The sequence below is a fragment of the Cupressus sempervirens genome, chromosome 10, assembly GCF_028749045.1.
Source record: "Cupressus sempervirens isolate cs-2001-9-10 chromosome 10, ASM2874904v1, whole genome shotgun sequence".
Classification (NCBI taxonomy): Eukaryota; Viridiplantae; Streptophyta; class Pinopsida; order Cupressales; family Cupressaceae; genus Cupressus; species Cupressus sempervirens.
Window position 1 is genome coordinate 406,491,444 of NC_143127.1, and position 20,445 is coordinate 406,511,888.

At 41.5% G+C, this 20,445-nt stretch overlaps 1 protein-coding gene across 2 annotated transcripts in view; it reads right to left on the reverse strand.

Moving 5' to 3' along the window:
• LOC149534378 (protein root UVB sensitive 6-like) overlaps positions 1–20,180 on the reverse strand; it is a 148,327-nt gene extending 128,147 nt beyond the window's left edge. Inside the window, exon 1 of one of the 2 annotated variants that reach the window (XM_089803409.1) lies at positions 19,789–20,180. Coding sequence is in view for 1 of the 2 variants with exons in the window: in XM_089803408.1 (XP_089659534.1) it covers positions 19,789–20,064 (276 nt within the window). In the remaining variant the exon portion in view is untranslated. The remainder of the gene's footprint in view (positions 1–19,788) is intronic. The other variant, XM_089803408.1, reaches the window with a different exon arrangement.
• Positions 20,181–20,445: the final 265 nt, after the last annotated feature.

Consider the following 20,445-nt stretch of genomic DNA (forward strand, 5'->3'; position numbering starts at 1 on the left):
TTCTTTTTTGTCCTTGGATTGTGCATTTTGTCTTTTCCCTCCTCTTCTTATTCAGTTTGGAGATCTACAACTTGTTCATTTTTCTCTCCTCATTCTCTTGCATCTTAATGATGGATCACGTAGTGTGATCCAAAACATTGATGAAGAAACTCACACATAATCAGTTCCAGAAACAACAGCATTATATTCATGGATTGAGGAATTTGATAGATCTCAAGGTTTCTATTTTTAGCAAGGAGCATTTTGAGTACTTACAATTCCTAGTAAGTCAATTGGCGAACAACTTCAATAGTGCAAAGCTCGTATCTATGTCTTTGGTGAGTTAAAGGGTTTTGAAAAAATATTTGATTTATTAGCCTTATTGATCTTTAAATGTTGCTTGTAAAGTCCTCAAAAAAGGACCCCATGTCCTATTTAGACAATGTTGTTTAAAAAGAGAGCCATTGTATTCTAAGACATAATTGAAAGTGGATGCCTAAGGTAAAAAGGAAAAAATGTTTTGAAAAATGCAAGGAGGGTGGACACCTAGGAAGGGAGACGTAAGGAGTTTATAATAAAGTTAAAAGAAACCTAAAGGGCGCGGAGTTTTGGAGGGAAAATAATGTTTAAACTTGGATTGCCCTAATCCTCTCCCTTTCTTCTTTAAAAGAACATTTTGGCACTCATTTGATCATCTTGGTTTGGCTACATAACAAAGTGCTCCTGGAGCATTTTTAGGAGGACAATCTGCTGCTTTTCAGTGTGTTTTGAAATGAGTTTGCAGATTTTCAACATGTGTTGGGTTTTGAAATATTTGTGGGTTTTCTTCGATTGGATGTGCATTAGGAGTGTTCAAATGCCTTTTTTTCAGAGTATAATTTACAATTACAGATTTCTGGAGATCACTGGCAGCATGAAGTGTCAGCCGATTGGATGGTTCCGGCGGTGTTTCTGTAGCCGACGGAATGATTGTCGTCGGTGTTCGGCGGTGTTTCTGTAGCCGACGAGGTGATGTCCGGCGATGTTTCTATATTCTGTAGCCAACGTCGTCGGTAAATAGTTTGTAGCGGATAGAATATTTGTGGCCAACGGACTCCTTCGAGAAGGTTCGGCGATAGTATTTATATTCCGTCTGGGATCATTGTAAAGCATCATTCATCTACTATTGCGAATATAATTCTGCTGTTCGTGTTCTATTGTCTGTATGCGTTCATTTCTTTACCTATACGGTAAACATTTGGCGCCATTGCCTTATGAATCTAGAAGGTGGGAGGAATGAAGATTAATGCCAAATCAGCTTAACAAGGATCGGAATAAGGTTAAGGGAAAAGATGGAATCCGTACTGCGCAAGAGAATTTAATTCTGGCACAGCAAGCCGAATGCCGATGGAGATTTCAGAAGATTGCCGACGGAAACCGTAGCGCGGAAGAATTGTTGGAGGAGACTCGGCAGCGGGTGGAATTGGTGGAAGAAGCACGGGAGGAGTTCTTGAATTTGTGTTCGCCGAGGGAAGAAAATTCAGATGGAAGAACATCAACTCGCACGGCTCGCAGTGCCGATGGAGCACGAGCGTGGAGTGACCTCTTCGTCCAGGATAGACTTTCGCTGGAAACAATTTCGGAGGATCCTTCTTCTTCACCAAGGTTCGCAGCTGTCGACACCCCCAGTGTGGGAGTGCAGACCGCCGGTGCAAGAGTTCAAACCGCCGGTGTGGGAGTGCCGACCGCCAGTGCGAGAGTGCAAACCTCAAGTGTTATGGCGGGACCCAAAGAAAAGCTGCCGAAATTTGAAGGTGATGGTACAGCCGACCCCATCCGACATTGTAAGACATGTGAGACGCTCTGGCAAGCAAATGGAATCACAAATGCCAACGAATGGGTCAGGCAATTTCCGGCAACCCTACGGGGTGTCGCAATTGATTGGTTTTCGGATATGGATCCGCGGAAGTTGGATACATGGGATAAGATTAAAAAGGAGTTCTTGGCGGAGTTTAAACTCTTGCGGGATGATAATGAAATCGTAGCAGAAATTTTCAATACCAAGCAGGGGAAGCACGAAACTGTTTGTGTCTATGCCAGGAGATTAAAAGACTTAATAAACAAAATGGAAAGTAAGCTGGTGGACGGATTGCAGAAAAGATGGTTCATAGACAGCTTACGATCAAAATTGCGAAGGAAAATGAAAATTGTGCCACCGTCGTCATATGTGGACACGTATAACAGAGCACTAGACCTTGAAAGTGAGCAGAAGACAAAGAAGAAGAAAACTAGCTCCTCTGATTCTGATGACGACGAGCCTGCCGAAGATGATAGTAGCGACGACGAAGGCAGCAGCAAGAAGGTTCGTGCCCTACAGAAGGATATGGTTCGCATGATGAAGGAATTTAAAAACATGCAGAAGGAGCCAAAAGGCAGTGAGTTGTGGTGCACGGAGTGTAAGACAGACGGGCATACTAAAGGATTGTGTCCAAAGAACCAATTCTGTGACATTTGTCAGAACATGGACCATTCGACAAAGGAGTGCCCCTTTAACATGAAGACAAGAGGATCTCCGCAGGTGTTTCTCACACAGGAGGCTTCCCCGTCGGGTAGTAGCGGAAACACGAATACCGCCGGTGCTACATCCGGAGGATACAGGAATAATAACAGAGGGCAAAATAATAACAATAATAATGGAAGCCGAAGTCGAACCCAGTATAATGCAAACGGACGGCCGATCGTTCAATGCCGAGCATGTAATTTGTGGGGTCATTTTGCGCGGGATTGTACAGCGGCAAACACACCGAAATTATTATGCAGATGGTGCGGACCCGGCAATCACGAAGATTCCAAGTGTCCAAAGGCTGGAGTAAACTTGATCACTGTTGGCACGGATGTAGAGGAGGTTCTGGCAATTACACGGAGGCAAGCGGAGGAAAAGAGAAAAGTGGGGGAAGCGCAGGTGGACATTGCAAAGGCATCGTCGGTGGGGACATCTTGGTTAAAGGATATCACCGGCACCTTGGCAAGGAACTTCGCAAAACAAAACATTGTACGACAGATCTTACAAACACAGATACTAATCAAGATAAGTGACCTCCTTCTCACAATGCCTCAGTTACGGATGGTCATTCTAAATCATACACCGTTTTCGAAAGCACCGGAGGACACAGGAAGGGATAGTAGGGAAGTGATGACAACAGACCCAATGCTGTTGGCACTCACATCCAGACGGCATCCGACGGTCGTCGAGATGGGGATTTTGGGAAATGTTTTGACAGACACAATTGTCAACGGAGGGTCCGGCGTGAATGTGTTGCCGGAGGATACTTGGAAGAAGTTGGGAAAGCCGACATTGTGGCCACCTGTATTTCAGTTGCTCACGGCAGACCAACATGGAATCAAACCGTTGGGAATCTTGAAAGCACAACTGGTAACAATTGGTACGCAACCATTTTTATTGGATTTTGTGGTCATTCCATTAAAAAGAAAAGGATATGATGCTATTCTGGGACGGGATTGGTTGATGCAAGCAAAAGTAAAACATGATTGGAAACGAAATACCCTATCAATGGAGCACGGAGGCAAAAGATTCACAATTGGCCTGCATATACAAATAGTCGGTGAGGAGGCAGCATCGTCAGATTCAAAGAGTGACGGCGAAAGTGACGACGAAGCAAAGAGGAGAATGGAACCAGACGAAGAGGGAGTATTGAGACTTGATGGAGGATTGAATGACGATGACCTGGACTCGGTGAATGGCCTGTTCCACTGGCAGATAGAAGACTACGAACTGTTTCCGAGTTGCAATATGTTAACGGTTGACGAACGTGACAAAACACAGGAAAATGAATGTTTAGAGGAATGCAGGGAAGCGGAAGAAGGAAAAGCTGCCATGGCTGAAGCTGAGGGGAAGAACATACAGCTTGAACACAGAAAAACGAAACATCCCACTATCCAGTACATGGTGAATAGACCGCGCGGAAAGAAAAAGTTACACCACAACATAAAATTAGTGGAAGGGCACCGACAGCAAGGAAATAATCCAGTTACGCGACAACCGCAGGCACAGTGGGCGACGGAGGTGGCACAGAACAAACGTAACGTGTACGACGGTCAGAATGAAATCAAAGTGGAAAAGTTTAAGGACAGATGGGTTGGATCATATCAAATTTGGAAGGTCGGCGACAATGGAGCGATCAAATTATCAACTTTGGACGGGCAGAAGATACCTCTGGCAATCAATAGATCCAAATTCAAAATATATGGTGCCAAGAAGACTCCATCGCTGTCACAGGATGGCCAGCTGACTCCGTCGTCGTTGCAGAATGGCGACGCCTGGAGGCAAAATGGAGGTACCTTTGTTATTTGATTTCTTATTAATAACAAAACAACAACAACAACAACAAAAAGCGGGCTCTGCGGACTGAAAAGTCCCGCGGGCAACTGCCTGTCCGCGGGCAGCAAAAGTCCCGCAGACTACTACCTGTCCGCAGGCAGAGAAAGTCCCACGGACCACTGCCTGTCCGCGAGCACAGAAGTAGAGGTCCCTACGGACAGTCTGTCCACGGGTTGCAAAAGCCCCGCGGGCAGATGTCCGCGGGCATAAAATTTTATAAAACTTTCTCGCAAAAGAAAGCCCACGGGCTTTAAATCAATCTCCGCCAGTAAAGGAATGATCCACGGGCATAAAATAAAAGCCCCGCTCAAAAAGAAACATAATGTCCTCTGTCAAAGACTTAGCAAACTCCTCCGGCCAGCAGACTTCTCCACGAGAATACAAGGCTTCCATTTTTTTTTTTTCCGCTCGCGGGCTCTAATCTGTAGCAAACGCAAACCTTCTGGAGGACGGGGAAGTAATAGAACAAGGTCCATCAGGAGCATGCTGTTTTTCGCAGGCACGTTCTTGGGTTTTCTCTGTGCTTCAGTTGAACAACGTAATTGGCATCGGCTTATGGGAGAAGGCTATTCTCATTTTTCGGGTAGTTGGCCATCATTCTTTTGCCGATTGTTGCTTCTCAATTTGTGCGCTCGGCAATTTCCATCCAAAGGATTAGGATTTCCGCCAAGAGTTTCGAGAGGCACACTAATTTCGTCAAGAAGGAAATTGCAAAAAAAACCAAACAAAAAAAAAGACGACAGATTCAAGTTTTTCAGAATGAGTTACAAATGATGCCAAAGGAAAAGGGACGCATCTGTAGTTGCCAAAAAGAGTGCAGAATCGACAAAAAATGACAGAAATGGTGGGTTCCGTGCATTTCTGTGTGGGTTGCGAAGTGCTAATTTGGTCTTGGCGGCAAGGGACCCCGCCCTGTACTACGACAAGGAGCACACCCAGGACTCCACGGGGGCGCTGCCCCTCGACCCCGCCGGGGGCGTTGCCCCCTAGACCCCCAGTCGTTGCGGATATCAGTCGTGGGAGTCTGACCTGTTGAGAAGAGTTGAAGTGGCTGCAGGCATGGACTTTTTGTGTACCAGAGGTAGTGGGAGCAGGTGTTGGCTGTGAGGCTGTCTTGGTGGATGCGTAGAGAGCTCGGGAGGAGTTGATCATCCAGTTGGAGGCAGTGCAGCGACACGTGGCTCAAGGTACCGAGGAATTGAAAACAAAGAAAGCAGCACAAGTGGCTATCAAGGTCAGCTTGAGGAGACAGTATTGTGTTAGCAGAGGCTCCAGATGTAACGGGATGAATGTGGAAGTGATGTGACAGAAGCAGATTTTTCTTGTTGTAGTCACTCTGATAATATATTTTGTTTATTAATTTGTCTCAGATATTTTGTAATTGTCATCCGGAGATGACTTTTCTTTTTTGGGGGGATGGTGTCAGCCGATTGGATGGTTTCAGCGGTGTTTCTGTAGCCGACGGAATGATTGTCGTCGGTGTTCGGCGGTGTTTCTGTAGCCGACGAGGTGATGTCCGGCGGTGTTTCTGTATTCTGTAGCCGACGTCATCGGTAAATAGTTTGTAGTGGATAGAATATTTGTGGCCGACGGACTCCTTCGGGAAGGTTCGGCGGTAGTATTTATATCCCGTCTGGGATCATTGTAAAGCATCATTCATCTACTATTGCGAATATAATTCTGTTGTTCGTGTTCTATTGTCTGTATGCGTTCATTTCTTTACCTATACGGTAAACATGAAGGATCTGAATGTCGTGAGCTTGGAGACCTCTAACATCATCTCCAGATGTTAGAGGTTGCTGATGTAATCTATGGTTAATGAAGACCGAACATGAGTGATTTATCAAGCATCATATTCATCTTTGAAGGACATTTTCCAAGGTTTGATTTTAATTATTGGAATTCTAATTACTGTGATAATGTTTTTGCACATTGTTTGGGAAAAAACATGTCTGTAGTGTTTTACGTCATTACTTGCAACTTATGATATTTCATATTGTTATGTAATGTTTAAGGAGTATATGCCCAGCCACTTCTTTGTACAAATTGGCACTTAGTTTTCTTCTGTGTTACCCAGGGATGAGTTTCCAGCAAAAATTGACCCGTCCCCTTTTCTGTGATGTCTCGAAAACTCAGATTCTTCCGGAAACCTATCCCTTGGCTGTCCCATAAAATTAATGTTTCAGTTTTGATAATTTGTTTGACTTTCACTCTCATGTTAACTCTAAACTTAAATAATTTAACACAAACATTTTATGTTAAAGTTCTATAATTTACATAAGCATGCTTTATCCATGTTTTAATATGAATATTTATAATTTCCTTATATATTTTAAGTATTTCCTATTTTTTATATAACTGTTCCACCTGCCATCCCCTGTTCCTAGCAAAAAAATCCGTCTTGGAAACTTGCTTCCCCATCTCCCTGTCCCCCTGTCCCAGAAACATGGGGTGACATAGGTTTTCTTAAATCTCCAATTCATAGCTTGGATTTTTGTGGAGTGGTTTACACCCACTTTAGAGATCTTTTTGTTAAAGTGCTCCACATTAATTGCACGTATCTAAAGCTAACATTAGAATCCATCCTGTTTAGTTCTTGCATATTTTTGTGTAAAATCACAAATTAAAAGGGAAAAAAATCAGGGGTGTTCATTACAGAGTATTCATTGATAGTTTTTTCAAACAATGTTAACACTGAAAACCATTGTTGGTTCTTTGATCAGATGCATCCAAACACTTCTTGTTTCATACGGATTAGTATATTAGCTTCATTACTCATAATAACCACAAGGAATTTTGAGCTTCTTAGTGATGGCAAGTGACATATAGTTAACAGGACAGGTGATATTGCACTCAATAATGGCATCAAACTTCTAGTATAAAATGTAAGCTTTGCTGCAGTATTGAACAAAATTTGCTTTCTATCTGCTAGATTGTAGGAAATCTTAACATTCTAGTTCAATTTTGTGGAAAAGGGTGTATGGTTTGTGACGTAAAGTGGAATAAAGTCATTGCTTGGGGTTTTAAGCTAGGTGATGAGTACAAAGGTTTCTATGAACTATGTGATTTTGTTTTGCATGCTACATCAGAGGAACTATGGTACTGTCATAAATCCAAGGAAGTCAAGATGGAAAATCATATACTGTTCCACCTGATGGAGCCCTAATTTTTGCAACTTAGGGCCTCCATTTGAGAAATAATGTTGGAGATTCATGAGGGAAATATAACCATTGATGTCAAATCAAAGATGCAATTATGAAGAGTTCATGCAGTGGGATATGGCTATATGCATTTATGTTACATATAATGAAATATATGCATATGATGAAATACATTTAAAACAACGCTACAACAGCTAGAAAGCAATAAGAATATGATGTATATCACAAGAGATATAAATGATATGAAGACTAAAGAAGTGGCATATATTAATAGTGATCTCATCCTGCTAAGTATGAGCACCTTGAATTAACAAGGATTTATAACACTTTCGAAGATATAAGGATTACGTGAACATATAAAGACCAGCGAATAAGCAAAGGCAGCGTTGAAATACATGAAGATGACAGAGCATTTAAGCATATCATACAGCAGTAACTTACAGCAATGATTGCATTAGATAAAATATTGTGATGGACAACGAGTATGATGGGCAGCAATTGCAATTATGATAGACAATACTTATAAAGACAAAGGCATCAAAAATGATCAGTGATACTCAACAACAGCCAATAAACAGGACAAAATATATGAGCCATCGGACTTACGAAAGTATGTGAAACATTGTGACAGCGACAAAAGAAAGAAGAGACCAGAAGAGTATGTAGTATGCATTAGAAGTTGAAAATATATTCAATGAATATATAGGAAGGCATATAACAATATAATTTCAGGCCAGCTTAGTGAACATGAATTGACAACCATCGCGTAAACATTTCAATGTCCATGGTGAAAGTATTACGAGGTAATTGGTAAATACTTCCTTATTAATAACAGAGACCGAAAGGTCAATTTATACAAAAGAATGAGACGATGTTTCCTTAGGAAACGATCGTAAAGAATAGAAACATTCTATTACAGAGAAAGCAAAAAACGAAAGCAAACTAAAGCTAAAGATATTTACAAGATAACCATTAACTAATAATAGACGTCTTATCTATTATTGTAATACCCTCCCTTAATGGTTAATCTATCTAACACACCAAGCTGTCCTCTGAATTTGACAAACTTATCAGGACCAAGAGGCTTGGTGAGAATGTCTGCAGTCTGATCTGTGGTAGGAACATACTGCAGATCTATAGTCCCGTCTTCAACCAGCTGTCATATGTAATGACAATGAACATCCACATGCTTGGTTCGTTCATGGAAGACTGGATTCCGTGTTAACTTGATAATGCCTTCGTTATCAACAAACAGAGTAGTCGGTCCTGCTGGTGACATCTGCATATCCCCAAGCATCCGACGAAGCCAGACAGCTTCACATCCTGCCTTAACAGTCCCTCTGTATTCAGCCTCTGTAGAAGAGAGAGAAACTGCCTGCTGCTTCTTGCTGGTCTATGTGACTGCACTGGAATCCCAAACTGAACACATATCCAGATGTTGACTTTTTATCATCAACAGAGCCTGCCCAATCTGAATCTGTGAACCCACTGAGTTTAGGATTAGAACTCCAAGAATACAGAAGTCCATAATCAGAAGTGCCCTTCACATAACGAAGCACACGCTTTGCTGCCATCCAATGATCAGCCTTAGGAGCTGTCATAAAGCGTGAAATATAGCTGACTACGAAGCTGATATCAGGCCTAGTAGCAGATAGGTAGATGAGGCTGCCTACTAGTTGCCTATACGTAGTATCATCAACGGAAGGAGAATCAGACTTGGCTGATAACTTGAGACCTTTCTCCATGGGTGTAGATGCAGGTTTGCAATCCTGCATTCGGAATTTGTCTAGCAAAGCCCTGGCATATTTGGACTGAGAGATGAATATACCAGAAGACTGTTGCCAAACTTCAACACCTAAGCAATAATGCATGAGCCCAAGGTCAGTCATATCAAAAGACTGGCATAAGTGTTGTTTGATTCCCTGAATCAAAGATGCCGAACTGCCAATGATGATCAGATCATCCACATAGATAACCAGAAGGATGATGTCACTGTCAGTAGTCTTGATGTACAGATTTGAGTCTGAAGAACTCCTCTTGAAGCCTTGATCACTGAGGTACGTATCAATCTTGATGTACCATGCCTGAGGGGCCTGCTTCAAACCATAGAGAGCTTTTACCAATCTGAGAACCTGATGGTCTTTACCAGCAACCTTGAAACCAAGAGGCTGCGTCATGTAGACCTCTTCATGGAGATCACCATTTAGGAAAGCACTCTTTACGTCCATCTGATGGACCTTCCAGCCAAACTGTGTTGCCATGGCTAGGACTAATCTGATGGTGCTCATCTTTGCAGTAGGAGCAAAGGTCTCCTCATAATCAATGCCCTGACGCTGAGAAAAGCCCTTTGCCACTAAACAAGCTTTGTACTTATCCAAAGTACCATCTGATTTGTATTTGACTTTGTAGACCCATTTGCAGCTAATGGGTTTCTTCCTTGGGGGAAGATCAGAAAGGACCCAAGTGTTGTTCTTCAGCAGGCTCTGGTGTTCAGATTGCATGGCCTGTTCCCACTCTGGAATTCCTATAGCTTCGGAATATGTTTGAGGTTCAAACACACTGTGAATGTTGGCCATAAGAGCAAAGTTAACAGAATCTGTAGTTTTGCTCTTTTTCCGAGCAGTTCTCCCATCAATGAGCTCATCATCATGAAGATCAGCAAGTGTCTTAGCCCACCACTTAGGCCGGAGAGGAGAATGACCAACAGTAGTACTAGGAGATGCTTGATCAGCAGGATCCTCATCAGAAGAATCTGGATCAAACTCAGGTGAAGCATCTTCAAAACGAGGTGATCCTGCAGAAGAAGCTGGAGGTGTCTATACAGGTATCACGGGTAGGATTGGAGCTGGAGGAGCAACTGGAGCCCTCCCATCAGGTGGACCTAATGGAAGCCGAACTCCCAAATCATGAACCTGCATAGGTTGGTCTACTGGATCAGGAACAGGAGAAACAGGGATGAATGGTCCTCGCTGCTCATCAAAGACTACATCGCAGCTGTATATGAGACGAGATGTCTCAACATCAATAAGGCAGTAGGCTTTGTGAAGATTGCTATATCCAGCAAGCATCAGTTTCTGACTTTTGGCATCCAACTTGGTGCGTGAAGCATCAGGGATCCAAACAAAAGCAAGAGAGCCAAAAACCTTCAGGTGACTGATTCTGGGCTTGCGACCTGACCAGGCCTCTTCCGAAATTTTACCTTTGACCGCCACTGTGGGTGACTGGTTCAACAGATAAGCTGCAGTGTTAACTGCTTCTGCCCAAAAACGCTTCAGAACATGTCTGTGTTCAAGCATGGAACGAGCCATCTTGGTGATTGTCATGTTCCAACGTTCAACTACACTGTTCTGTTGTGGCATGTGGGGTGTGGTGAACTGGCATTGGATGCCATGTGTATCCAAGAAGCTAGAGAAAACATTAGAACAAAACTCCCCCCCATTGTCTGATCTAAGAGTAATAATAGATTTCCCAGACTCTTTTTCAACTAAGGGTTTAAACTTCTAAAATACAGTAAATGCATCGGATTTCTTTTTAAGGAAATACACCCACATTTTTCTACTGAAATCATCTACAAACAACAGAAAATACCTATACCCAAGAACAGAAGGAGTGGCCATAGGGCCGCAGATATCAGCATGAACAAGCTGAAGGACTTGAGAAGCTCGCCAGGAATCGCCACTAGGGAAAGGTGTGCGATGTTGCTTCCCAGCCTGACATGCGTCACAAACTCCAAGGTGCTGGGTTTGAATCTCTGGCAAACCAAGAACAAGCTCATCCCAAGCAAGTTGTGAGAGATAATGCACATTTAAGTGCCCATATCGCTGATGCCAAAGTGTGCTGATGGAAGATCGCCGAGCAGCCATAGCTAAGTCCTGAGAATCACCAGAATCAGTAAGTCTGAAAAGACCATGATCCTCAAGACCAACTGCAACAGTAGACTTAGTCGCCCGATCAGTGATGGTGCACTGATGTGAACTGAAGGTGACTGCCAAGTGTGGAGAATGTCGAAGCAACTGACTGACCGAGAGTAGATTTAGTTCCATCGCTGGAACGTAGTACACATCAAGGAATATGAGCTTCCTCCCAACAAACTGAATTTGAATATTGCCTTTACCAACAACCGTGTACTCTTCTCCACCACCAAAGATAACAGAACCTGAACAAGGCTGGTAGTCAGTAAACCAGTCTCTGCGGTGAGTGAAATGTCGAGAGGCACCTGAATCAATGTACCAAGCAGATGACTGCACATGATCTGCGGGTCTTTTAGCCATGAAGGCGTAAAAGGTAGATTCCGCTTGCTAAGTGTGCTCTGCACTGTTCGCTTTGGGTTGCGAACCTGATTGCTTAGACTGGGCAGCTAAGCGTTTCCGACATTCAACCTTCATGTGACCATACTTGTGGCAGTAGTTGCATTGAATGTTCTTCTTTCTGGTACCATCGGATGCTGGAGCAGAAGACTTCTGCTAAGATGGTTGCTGAAATTTGCCCTTATCCTTCTGAAAGGATTTCGCAGCAAAGGCTTGCTCAGTGGAGGTGGAACTGGAGTTGCTACCAAACTGTTGTTTCTGTTAGAGTAAATAATTAATTGTTAATTATTTATTCTATTTGCTTAAGCTTACTTAGGTCATGCATTTATTTAATACTTTTATATTTAATGCATGTAGTGGTTAGTTGTTGACAACACGGGAGTTTGTTCCCTTCTTGTTGTCACACTTATCTCCTAGCACCTTCCAGCTTGTTCTACAAGCTTCCATGAGCTCTTTATATTCAGGCTCTCTCTCATTGTATTTTCATAACATAACATATTGCATATTGTAAATACATTTTTCATTGTGTTTGCATAATTGTTTCTCATGTCCGTTTAGGATTTTTCCCTTGCTCCATGCTCCTCCCCTTCTATGGCTTCTCTTTGATAGGTTCTCGCATGCAGGTGATCTTGGGCGTCTTCGGAGTTGGCTTTCCTCAACTCCAACATGGTATCAGAGCCTTCCTGTTGCTGCTTCGTTGAAGAAATTTTGAAGCCGTGATTTGAAGTCACAAACCCTAGTTTGTTTGTGCAATTTTTCTTCAAATTGGGGGATCAGCAAATTTTCGGAGCACTTTGGGCCCAAACGGACATCACCATTGGATTCGGACGGCCATTTGCAGTCAGGATTCATATAAAATTTTTCGTTTTTGGAGACAGGGCTCCGGGAGGCAAAAAATTTTTAACTCGGGAGGCCGTATGAACGAAAAATCGGCATTTATTGCGATTTTTATTTTAATTTGCAGCGCTGCCGCCGCGCCACCCGTGCGCAGCCCGCAGCGGCCGCAGCAGGCAGCGCCGCCCAGGCTTCACTCGGCCTCGGCCACCGCCCAACTACGGACCTCCGCCGGCGGCTCAACTCGTTTCGCCGCCCCTGCGGCCTCTTCCGCCCGGTTTCCGCCGCTCTGCGGCCACCTCCGCCTGTCCAGTCTGCCGCCTTGCTCTGTCAGCACCTGCATCAGCGTTTATTGCACAGTCAGCGACACGTGGCGTCTTCTGCCGCGTCCTGTGCCTGACACGTGGCAGGCGTGCCACGTGGCCCCTGCCACGTCATTTACCGTACTGCCACGTGGCATCCTTTTTTGCGGCGACGGCTGACGGGCCGTCAAATTTAATGCCCTAAATTGCTGACGTCACCATGAGGTCAGCGCTGCATCAGCCCTTGCATGCACCTCTCTCGATTTGCTTTTAGACCTACTTGTGGTTTTTTGGCCATAACTTTTGCATACGAAAGTATTTTTCCAATCCGAAAGAAGCGCCGAAAAGCTAGTTCCGAGACGGAGATTTTGGTGCAGGTATTTTTAGGTTTTAATGCTTTTTTGTTGCTCATTTTTTCAGTCAAAGTGCGAAGTCCTATTTTTGACTCCGGCATGCATATCTTTTGCGTCCCATGCCTGTTTTTTAAAAACTTTATATTTTTTGAAAGCTAGTTTTGTCACCTTTTCAGAAATGCAGTCCTTGTCCTTAGTTTTTGGCCTCTACTCTTTCTATCATAGTTTTGGTGTTTTTGTTCTATGGTTGATATTTTGAGTGTTTTAGGCCCCAAGATCGTTTTCCTGGCATGGTTTGCTTTGTTTTCGGCTGTACTTTCTTTTGTTACAGCTCTTTTTCCATTCTGATCATTGTAGCTATCATTTTGAAGCACTTTTTTGTTTCGCACTGAGATAAAGTGCCACTTTTGCATTCCGGGGATCATGAACATTGTTTTGAGTCAGTTGTACTTGCACTATTTTCATAAAGCACTATGGGGGGGATTATTGTTTGCTGTTTTAGGCATTCTCCCTTTGTCAAGTGAGTGTCCCTTCCACGACATTAGCCCCATGCAGAGTCAGTTTGACCGTGTCTTTATCGGTGTCTGTACCTCTTTTCCTCTCTCCTCGTTCTTGGTTCGTTTGCAGGAGATTTTGGCCCACCTTCTCAGTTGCCTGTCATCACACCCCGTCTACTTTAGGGGGGGGTTATGCAGTTGTTCTAATGCATCCATGGTTCGATGGTTCGATAGTATGAACTATGTATTCAGTGGTTGATCCTATATACAAGGCGATTGCAGTGGCTGGCTACCTATGCATTTCGGTGAGATGGATCATCTACCATATAGACATGCTCGGTTCGTGCCTTCTTCTTCCATGGAGGTTCTTCAAAATCAGCAGTTTGGCAGATTTGCGGCTTCTTCATGCTTCCGTGATGCTGCTTCTTCATGATCACTTCTTGTTCCTGTTTTAAGGGACAATTTCCCTAGTTGGAGACTTCTTCAGTTCTTCACTAGGTTCTTACCTCTTTTTGGGGGAGGGTTTTTCCCACGTGGTTTTCTCTCTTTCCCCGCTTACAGAGGTTGCATCTTATTGCATTGTACTTGGGTACCTAACATGGCCTCGTTGCCGGGACCCATTTTGCATTCATCTTAGTTTTGTGAGCTTAAGGCATTTCCCTAAGTTGCAGTTAAGGGGGGTTGTTAGAGTAAATAATTAATTGTTAATTATTTATTCTATTTACTTAAGCTTACTTAGGTCATGCATTTATTTAATACTTTTATATTTAATGCATGTAGTGGTTAGTTGTTGACAACACGGGAGTTTGTTCCCTTCTTGTTGTCACACTTATCTCCTAGCACCTTCCAGCTTGTTCTACAAGCTTCCATGAGCTCTTTATATTCGGGCTCTCTCTCATTGTATTTTCATAACATAACATATTGCATATTGTAAATACATTTTTCATTGTGTTTGCATAATTGTCTCTCATGTCCGTTTAGGGTTTTTCCCTTGCTCCATGCTCCTCCCCTTCTATGGCTTCTCTTTGACAAGTTCTCGCATGCAGGTGATCTTGGGCGTCTTCGGAGTTGGCTTTCCTCAACTCCAACAGTTTCCACCGATCTTGCTGAAGCAACAGGGTGCAGAGATCAATGAACTTTAGATCAACACCAGTAGATGTGATGTTGAGAGTCTCGATAAAATGCTCATAGGATTTTGGTAAACTCCGAAGAGTGATTACCACAATATCCTCTTCCTCCATCTTGCGACCGATGGCAAGTAACTGATCACGGATTTCCTGAATCCGATTCAGGTGTGCCTGGAGCGAGGTGCGCTCATCCATGACAATAGAAAACAAAGTGTTTTTCAAAAAGAAGGCTCTGCTCTTGTCGGAAGTCTCATGAAGACCTTTTAGATGTGTCCAGATTTCTACCGCTCTCTTGCCGGATGGAATCTGAGAAAGTTGGTCATCAACTACGGATAGTTTGAGAAGCATTACTACCTCTTGATTGGTCAGATCCCATGTATCTTGATCAGGACCTGGAGAAGTCGGACGCTGCTTAACACCCAGAACAAGTTGATCGGTGTTTCGATATTCGAAGATTGCGATGATGAGCTGCTTCCAGGTTCCATAACTGCGACCATTGAATTTGGAATTATGTTCGAGCAGAATATTTGTCAGAGATGCCATGGCACGTTTTTCAATAAAAACTGTGAAAATTTGTGAAGGCACATTCTTTGAGGCAAAAATACGGAAGACCCAAAAGAATCAGAGAATAACCCAAAAGAGAGCTCGAAAAACCCAGAAGGAATCTGCTGTCGTTTTCTGAATTCGCTAGCTCGAAAATCGAGGCACCCAGAAAAAACGGACGACAACCCAATTGAGCTCTCGAAAAACCCACCAAGAATTTGCAAACAAAATATTTTTTTGACCCCAAAAAATTAGGGTTTCGAGCAAAACCCTAGTCGGCGGATTTGAAGGTCGGATTTGCAGAAAAATGTCGATTTTCTGTGAAAAATCAGACTTTTCTTTTCAGAATAGGGACTAATGGACTGATAGAGCAGTAGAGATGAGGATTTTGAACCAAAAAATGGTGTTACAGACACGTTTTTTGTTGTAGATTCAGGAAAAAAAGACTGCAAAACACAGCTCGCGATTTCCAGTCAAAAAGGAGCAAAACATAACAGATGCGAGCAAGCTGAAGTCGCATTTTTTGCAGATTCGAGCTTCAATAATTTAGAGAATGAATAATTTCGAAAATAAGATTCAGATAATTTCAATAAGAAATTATTATTTTCAAAAAAATTCAACCTTGCTCTGATACCATATTACGAGGTAATTGGTAAATACTTCCTTATTAATAACAGAGACCGAAAGGTCAATTTATACAAAAGAATGAGACGATGTTTCCTTAGGAAACGATCATAAAGAATAGAAACATTCTATTCTAGAGAAAGCAAAAAACGAAAGCAAACTAAAGCTAAAGATATTTACAAGATAACCATTAACTAATAATAGACGTCTTATCTATTATTGTAATAGAAAGCAGATGGAAAGTATCAAGTGCAAGGACTTCATAAACTACCATCCAATATAAACTGACGTGTCAATTCGGTGTCATAATTTTCCCAGAACAATGACAACAGCTCTCCGGATTGTGAATAATTTTGTGTAACGGACGACATCGTACATATTTTGTGGAGTTTTTCTTGACTCTCTGAAATCAGCATTCATTCTATAATTATAAATGAACTTATTTGTGTTTCCAATCGAAAAGATCATTACGAAGGAGAAGAACCTAATTCAGCATGAAGAAGAAAACACCAACCTTAATATCACGCAAGAGTTATTCTCTAACGCACTTTTCGTACAAATTCAATAAGACTATCAAAACTATGACGCACTCATTATCACTTTGAAGCTGGTTACACTTCCATGAAAATACATCAAAGCTGCGTAAAAGATGTGTAATCTTGCAAAGGAGATGTTGGAGAGAATTTCATAGTTTCTGCTTCACGAAGATTACTCCTCTTCATCTTCTATTAGAGAACAAAAGTTTTCAATGTAATAAAAGAATTGAGGAAGTGGGAAATGAAAAAGAGGAAGTGCACTCAGAACACAATTCCTGTGCCCTCAGATAGGCATAGCACTCAAAGGATTCAAGCCCGCAATTTTTGTTTCAAGATTTGCACCTCGGAGATAATATCATCGTCGTAGTTATCACCAATGCCGTCATCTCAGTGGAATGGCAATGGTAATGGTGACGGGGCATAATGGGCAAACAGCTCGTCTTTGCATTCAGGAACGAGTGGCAATTTCAGCAGTCACAGTGTCAACATTTGGGACACAGGTAGATATCTGAGCATGTGCCCAAAATGAAATGGAGTTTTAATAATAACAAATAAACAAATTTAAAAATTAGCATATATGAACCGACGATTCTGGAGGAATAATAAGCTCATGCCTTCAAGAATTAGATCGCACACCATAAACATTATTAAAAGAAAGATTAAGAATAATTTGTTAAAGGTGTGAAGTAGTGCAATTAAACAATATTACTTTTTAAGTTTTGAAAGGTCACATCTTCTTCTATGTATTATATAAAAAGTGAAAGTCTTATCTTCAAAAAGGGGAGCAGAAAAAGTGGAATAATACGAAGAAAGCAGTTAAATAGAAGCACAGCAGATCAAAGATAACAAGAGTAGATGTTTATGCAGTTTTTGGTAGACTGGACATTGTAACTGAGGCATAAACCTACTGTACTCATTTTCACAATTAATGCAAGAGCCCTATTTTTTCTTGTTCATCTTGAAAGTTGAAGTTCAAATGTTTTTATTCAGATTCATCCCTTGTGATTCTTGATTTTATAATTAGATTGCTACTAACGGTGAAGAAGTTGATTTCAATACAAGTCTTCGATTATCAGAATTTGCATATGAAATGTTCTCTATGAGATTTTTTTTCTAATTGGTTTTCCCAAAGAAATTGAATTCAATCAGACTAGGGGTTGTGTTGTCAATTGAAAATTCAGTCTAAAAAGTAGTGGATAGTATAGCACTGTCTCTCAGGGTTGTATATAAGGATCTGAAGAAATTTTGACTCTATTTACCCAAGGTTGGATATGGGACTGTTCTATGATTTATTTTGTGAAAGTGGGTTAATGTTTGAGGCCTTCAAGATCAATATTATGTCATATACATAACTCAAACACTATTTCCTTCGCTTAAATAATATTTATTTTACAAGTAAACATCTTAAAGCATTCATATAACTTTTACTTTGATCAAATCTAAGGATTTTGCCAACTTAAGAACTCACAGAGTTTAAATTCGCCATAGAAAAGCTTTGAACCAAGTGATGGAGGTTTAAGGTGATGGTTTATCCACCTAGGTTTAGCGAAGCCTAAAGTGCCAGGAAAGTGAGTCAAAAGATCATTCCCGTTTGTTGGCCAAAACTGATTGAGTAATCCTATTGGAGAATTGGCAAAGCTCTAGTATTTCTAATCTGTGATTTTGGGAACCATCAGCACCATTGCCAATTGTACCTTCTAATTCATGAGATGTTCCCATGCATAATGGAAAATCATGGTGTGGCACCACTGCCATTTGTGCCTTCCAATTCATGAGATGTTCCTATGCATGATTGAAAATCATGGTGGACACCCTTGCCACTTGTGCCTTCCAATTCATGAGATGTTTCCATGCATCAGCCTTTGGGTAGTAGTTATCACTTGCATATCTACAACACAAAATTGAAGATGTCTCCATCCCAGCTGAGGTGCAGCCCATACAATTTTGGTCTCCATTCAAGACTTTGTCTCCACAACATAACCCCTTTATGCCTCAGAGATTGTATTGAAATTTTGCAAGTGAATCCAATGATGACCATCAAATCAGACATGTAACCTCAGAGATTGGGGAATTAATTGCTAACTACAAACTGTGACAAGTTTCTTATGTTAAATTTGTTTATCTTTCTCCTGGCCCTGCTAAGATGAAGGTTCCTCCCCGTTTCTGCACATCTCAACAACCTTTTTGTAGCTAAATGACTAAATCTCCAGATCTTTCTAAATTTGTCAATAAAAGAGATGTTACAATATTTTTTTAAATCGTAATAAAGTATTTGCATTAACTAATCAATTAGTTTAGTTAGTTGCTCTCTCGACATGAGAACACATGCCGATTTCTCTCATATTTTTCTCAGTTTTTACCGACAAAACAACTACCAAAAAATCTTGGAAATGAAAAAGACTCTTAGAGATCCCGGCTAACGGTATTAAGTCAACAAAAATTTCCTGAAATATTAGATCCAAAACACAAAATTTCTGGAGAATGACTAGAACCTACTGAAAACATTTCAGATTTTTCTTTGAGTACATAAATGCAAGCAAAATCAGGTTGTATTTCTACTGAATAAGAATTTGCAAATATTAACATTAGTTAATGACAAATGTTACCAAGCCAATGGAGCTGTGATATAATGATAAAAGGTGTACCCTTGTAGGGAGATGTCTAGGTTCGAATCTGAAACCGTAATAATACAAATTAATATGGCTTGTGCATGCTAATTATTAAGTTATATATAACTAAGGTCGCTGTGTGATTTGATGGTTGATATTGCAGAATATCAAATATGGCGATTGTTGGGTTAATTCTTAAGTTGTTCCCTGCGTAATCTATGCTGTGTATAGTCTTTCTGTGCGCCCGGTAATCAACCCTGCCATGCACTAAGGCGGCCACGGCCCAACACCTACACCACAATGGGAACCCATGGCCTGAATGCATGCCGGACCCGAATCCGTCAAGCACATTGCTTATTTGACTGCATTAAAGGCAGTATGTTACTTCCAATGTCTATATATCCAGTAATTTAGTTGCACTAATTTGAATGCGAGGGCCGCAAACGTAATAATGTACAGGAATGGACTTAAATTGTTTAAATAAAATTTAAAAAGAACCCCTTAAAGCAAGCAGAGATATAGTTGGCACAATGCTTACCGTGGCAATCTTGTCTTCTGAATATGCATTCACATTGACCATCTTGAAACCAGCTTTCAATCGACGTTGTTCTTCTAAACCCCGCACAAATACATATTTCCTTAGATTTGTGCCATCTTTCTCTATACACAAGTATTCCCCTTCATTAATTCCGTTATCATGCCGACGCAAGTACTTCGTTGAATTCGACAACATCGCCTGACGAAATGGGTGCTCTATGAACAGACCCCCTAGTGCCGTAGAACTGCATGACGCATCTTGCTTGTTCGTAGCCATGTCAAAACAACAGCGAGCAAATGTCACCCCTCTCCATTGATGCTCAATAATTGCTTGGAAATTCGCAGTGCTGCGCTCAGGTCATTTCACATTTTATAGACAAAACACCTATTATCCATTTTCCTAGGTTAATTTTAGAACATTTATCTTTCTTCCTTGAATAGTAGAATTGATTCTTAAAAATCATTTAGTAGTTGTTTTTTTTTTTTTTAATGGAGGTCCTCCGCTATAGTACTCTCACCACTTAGTGAGACGATTTCCAGTAGGTTCTTTAAGAATCTATTAACTTCGCTGACAAACGAAGGGTCTATTGACTTTAGTTATTGTTAATTCTTTATTTTATTATTATATTAATTAGAAAATTAAATTAATAATAAAATA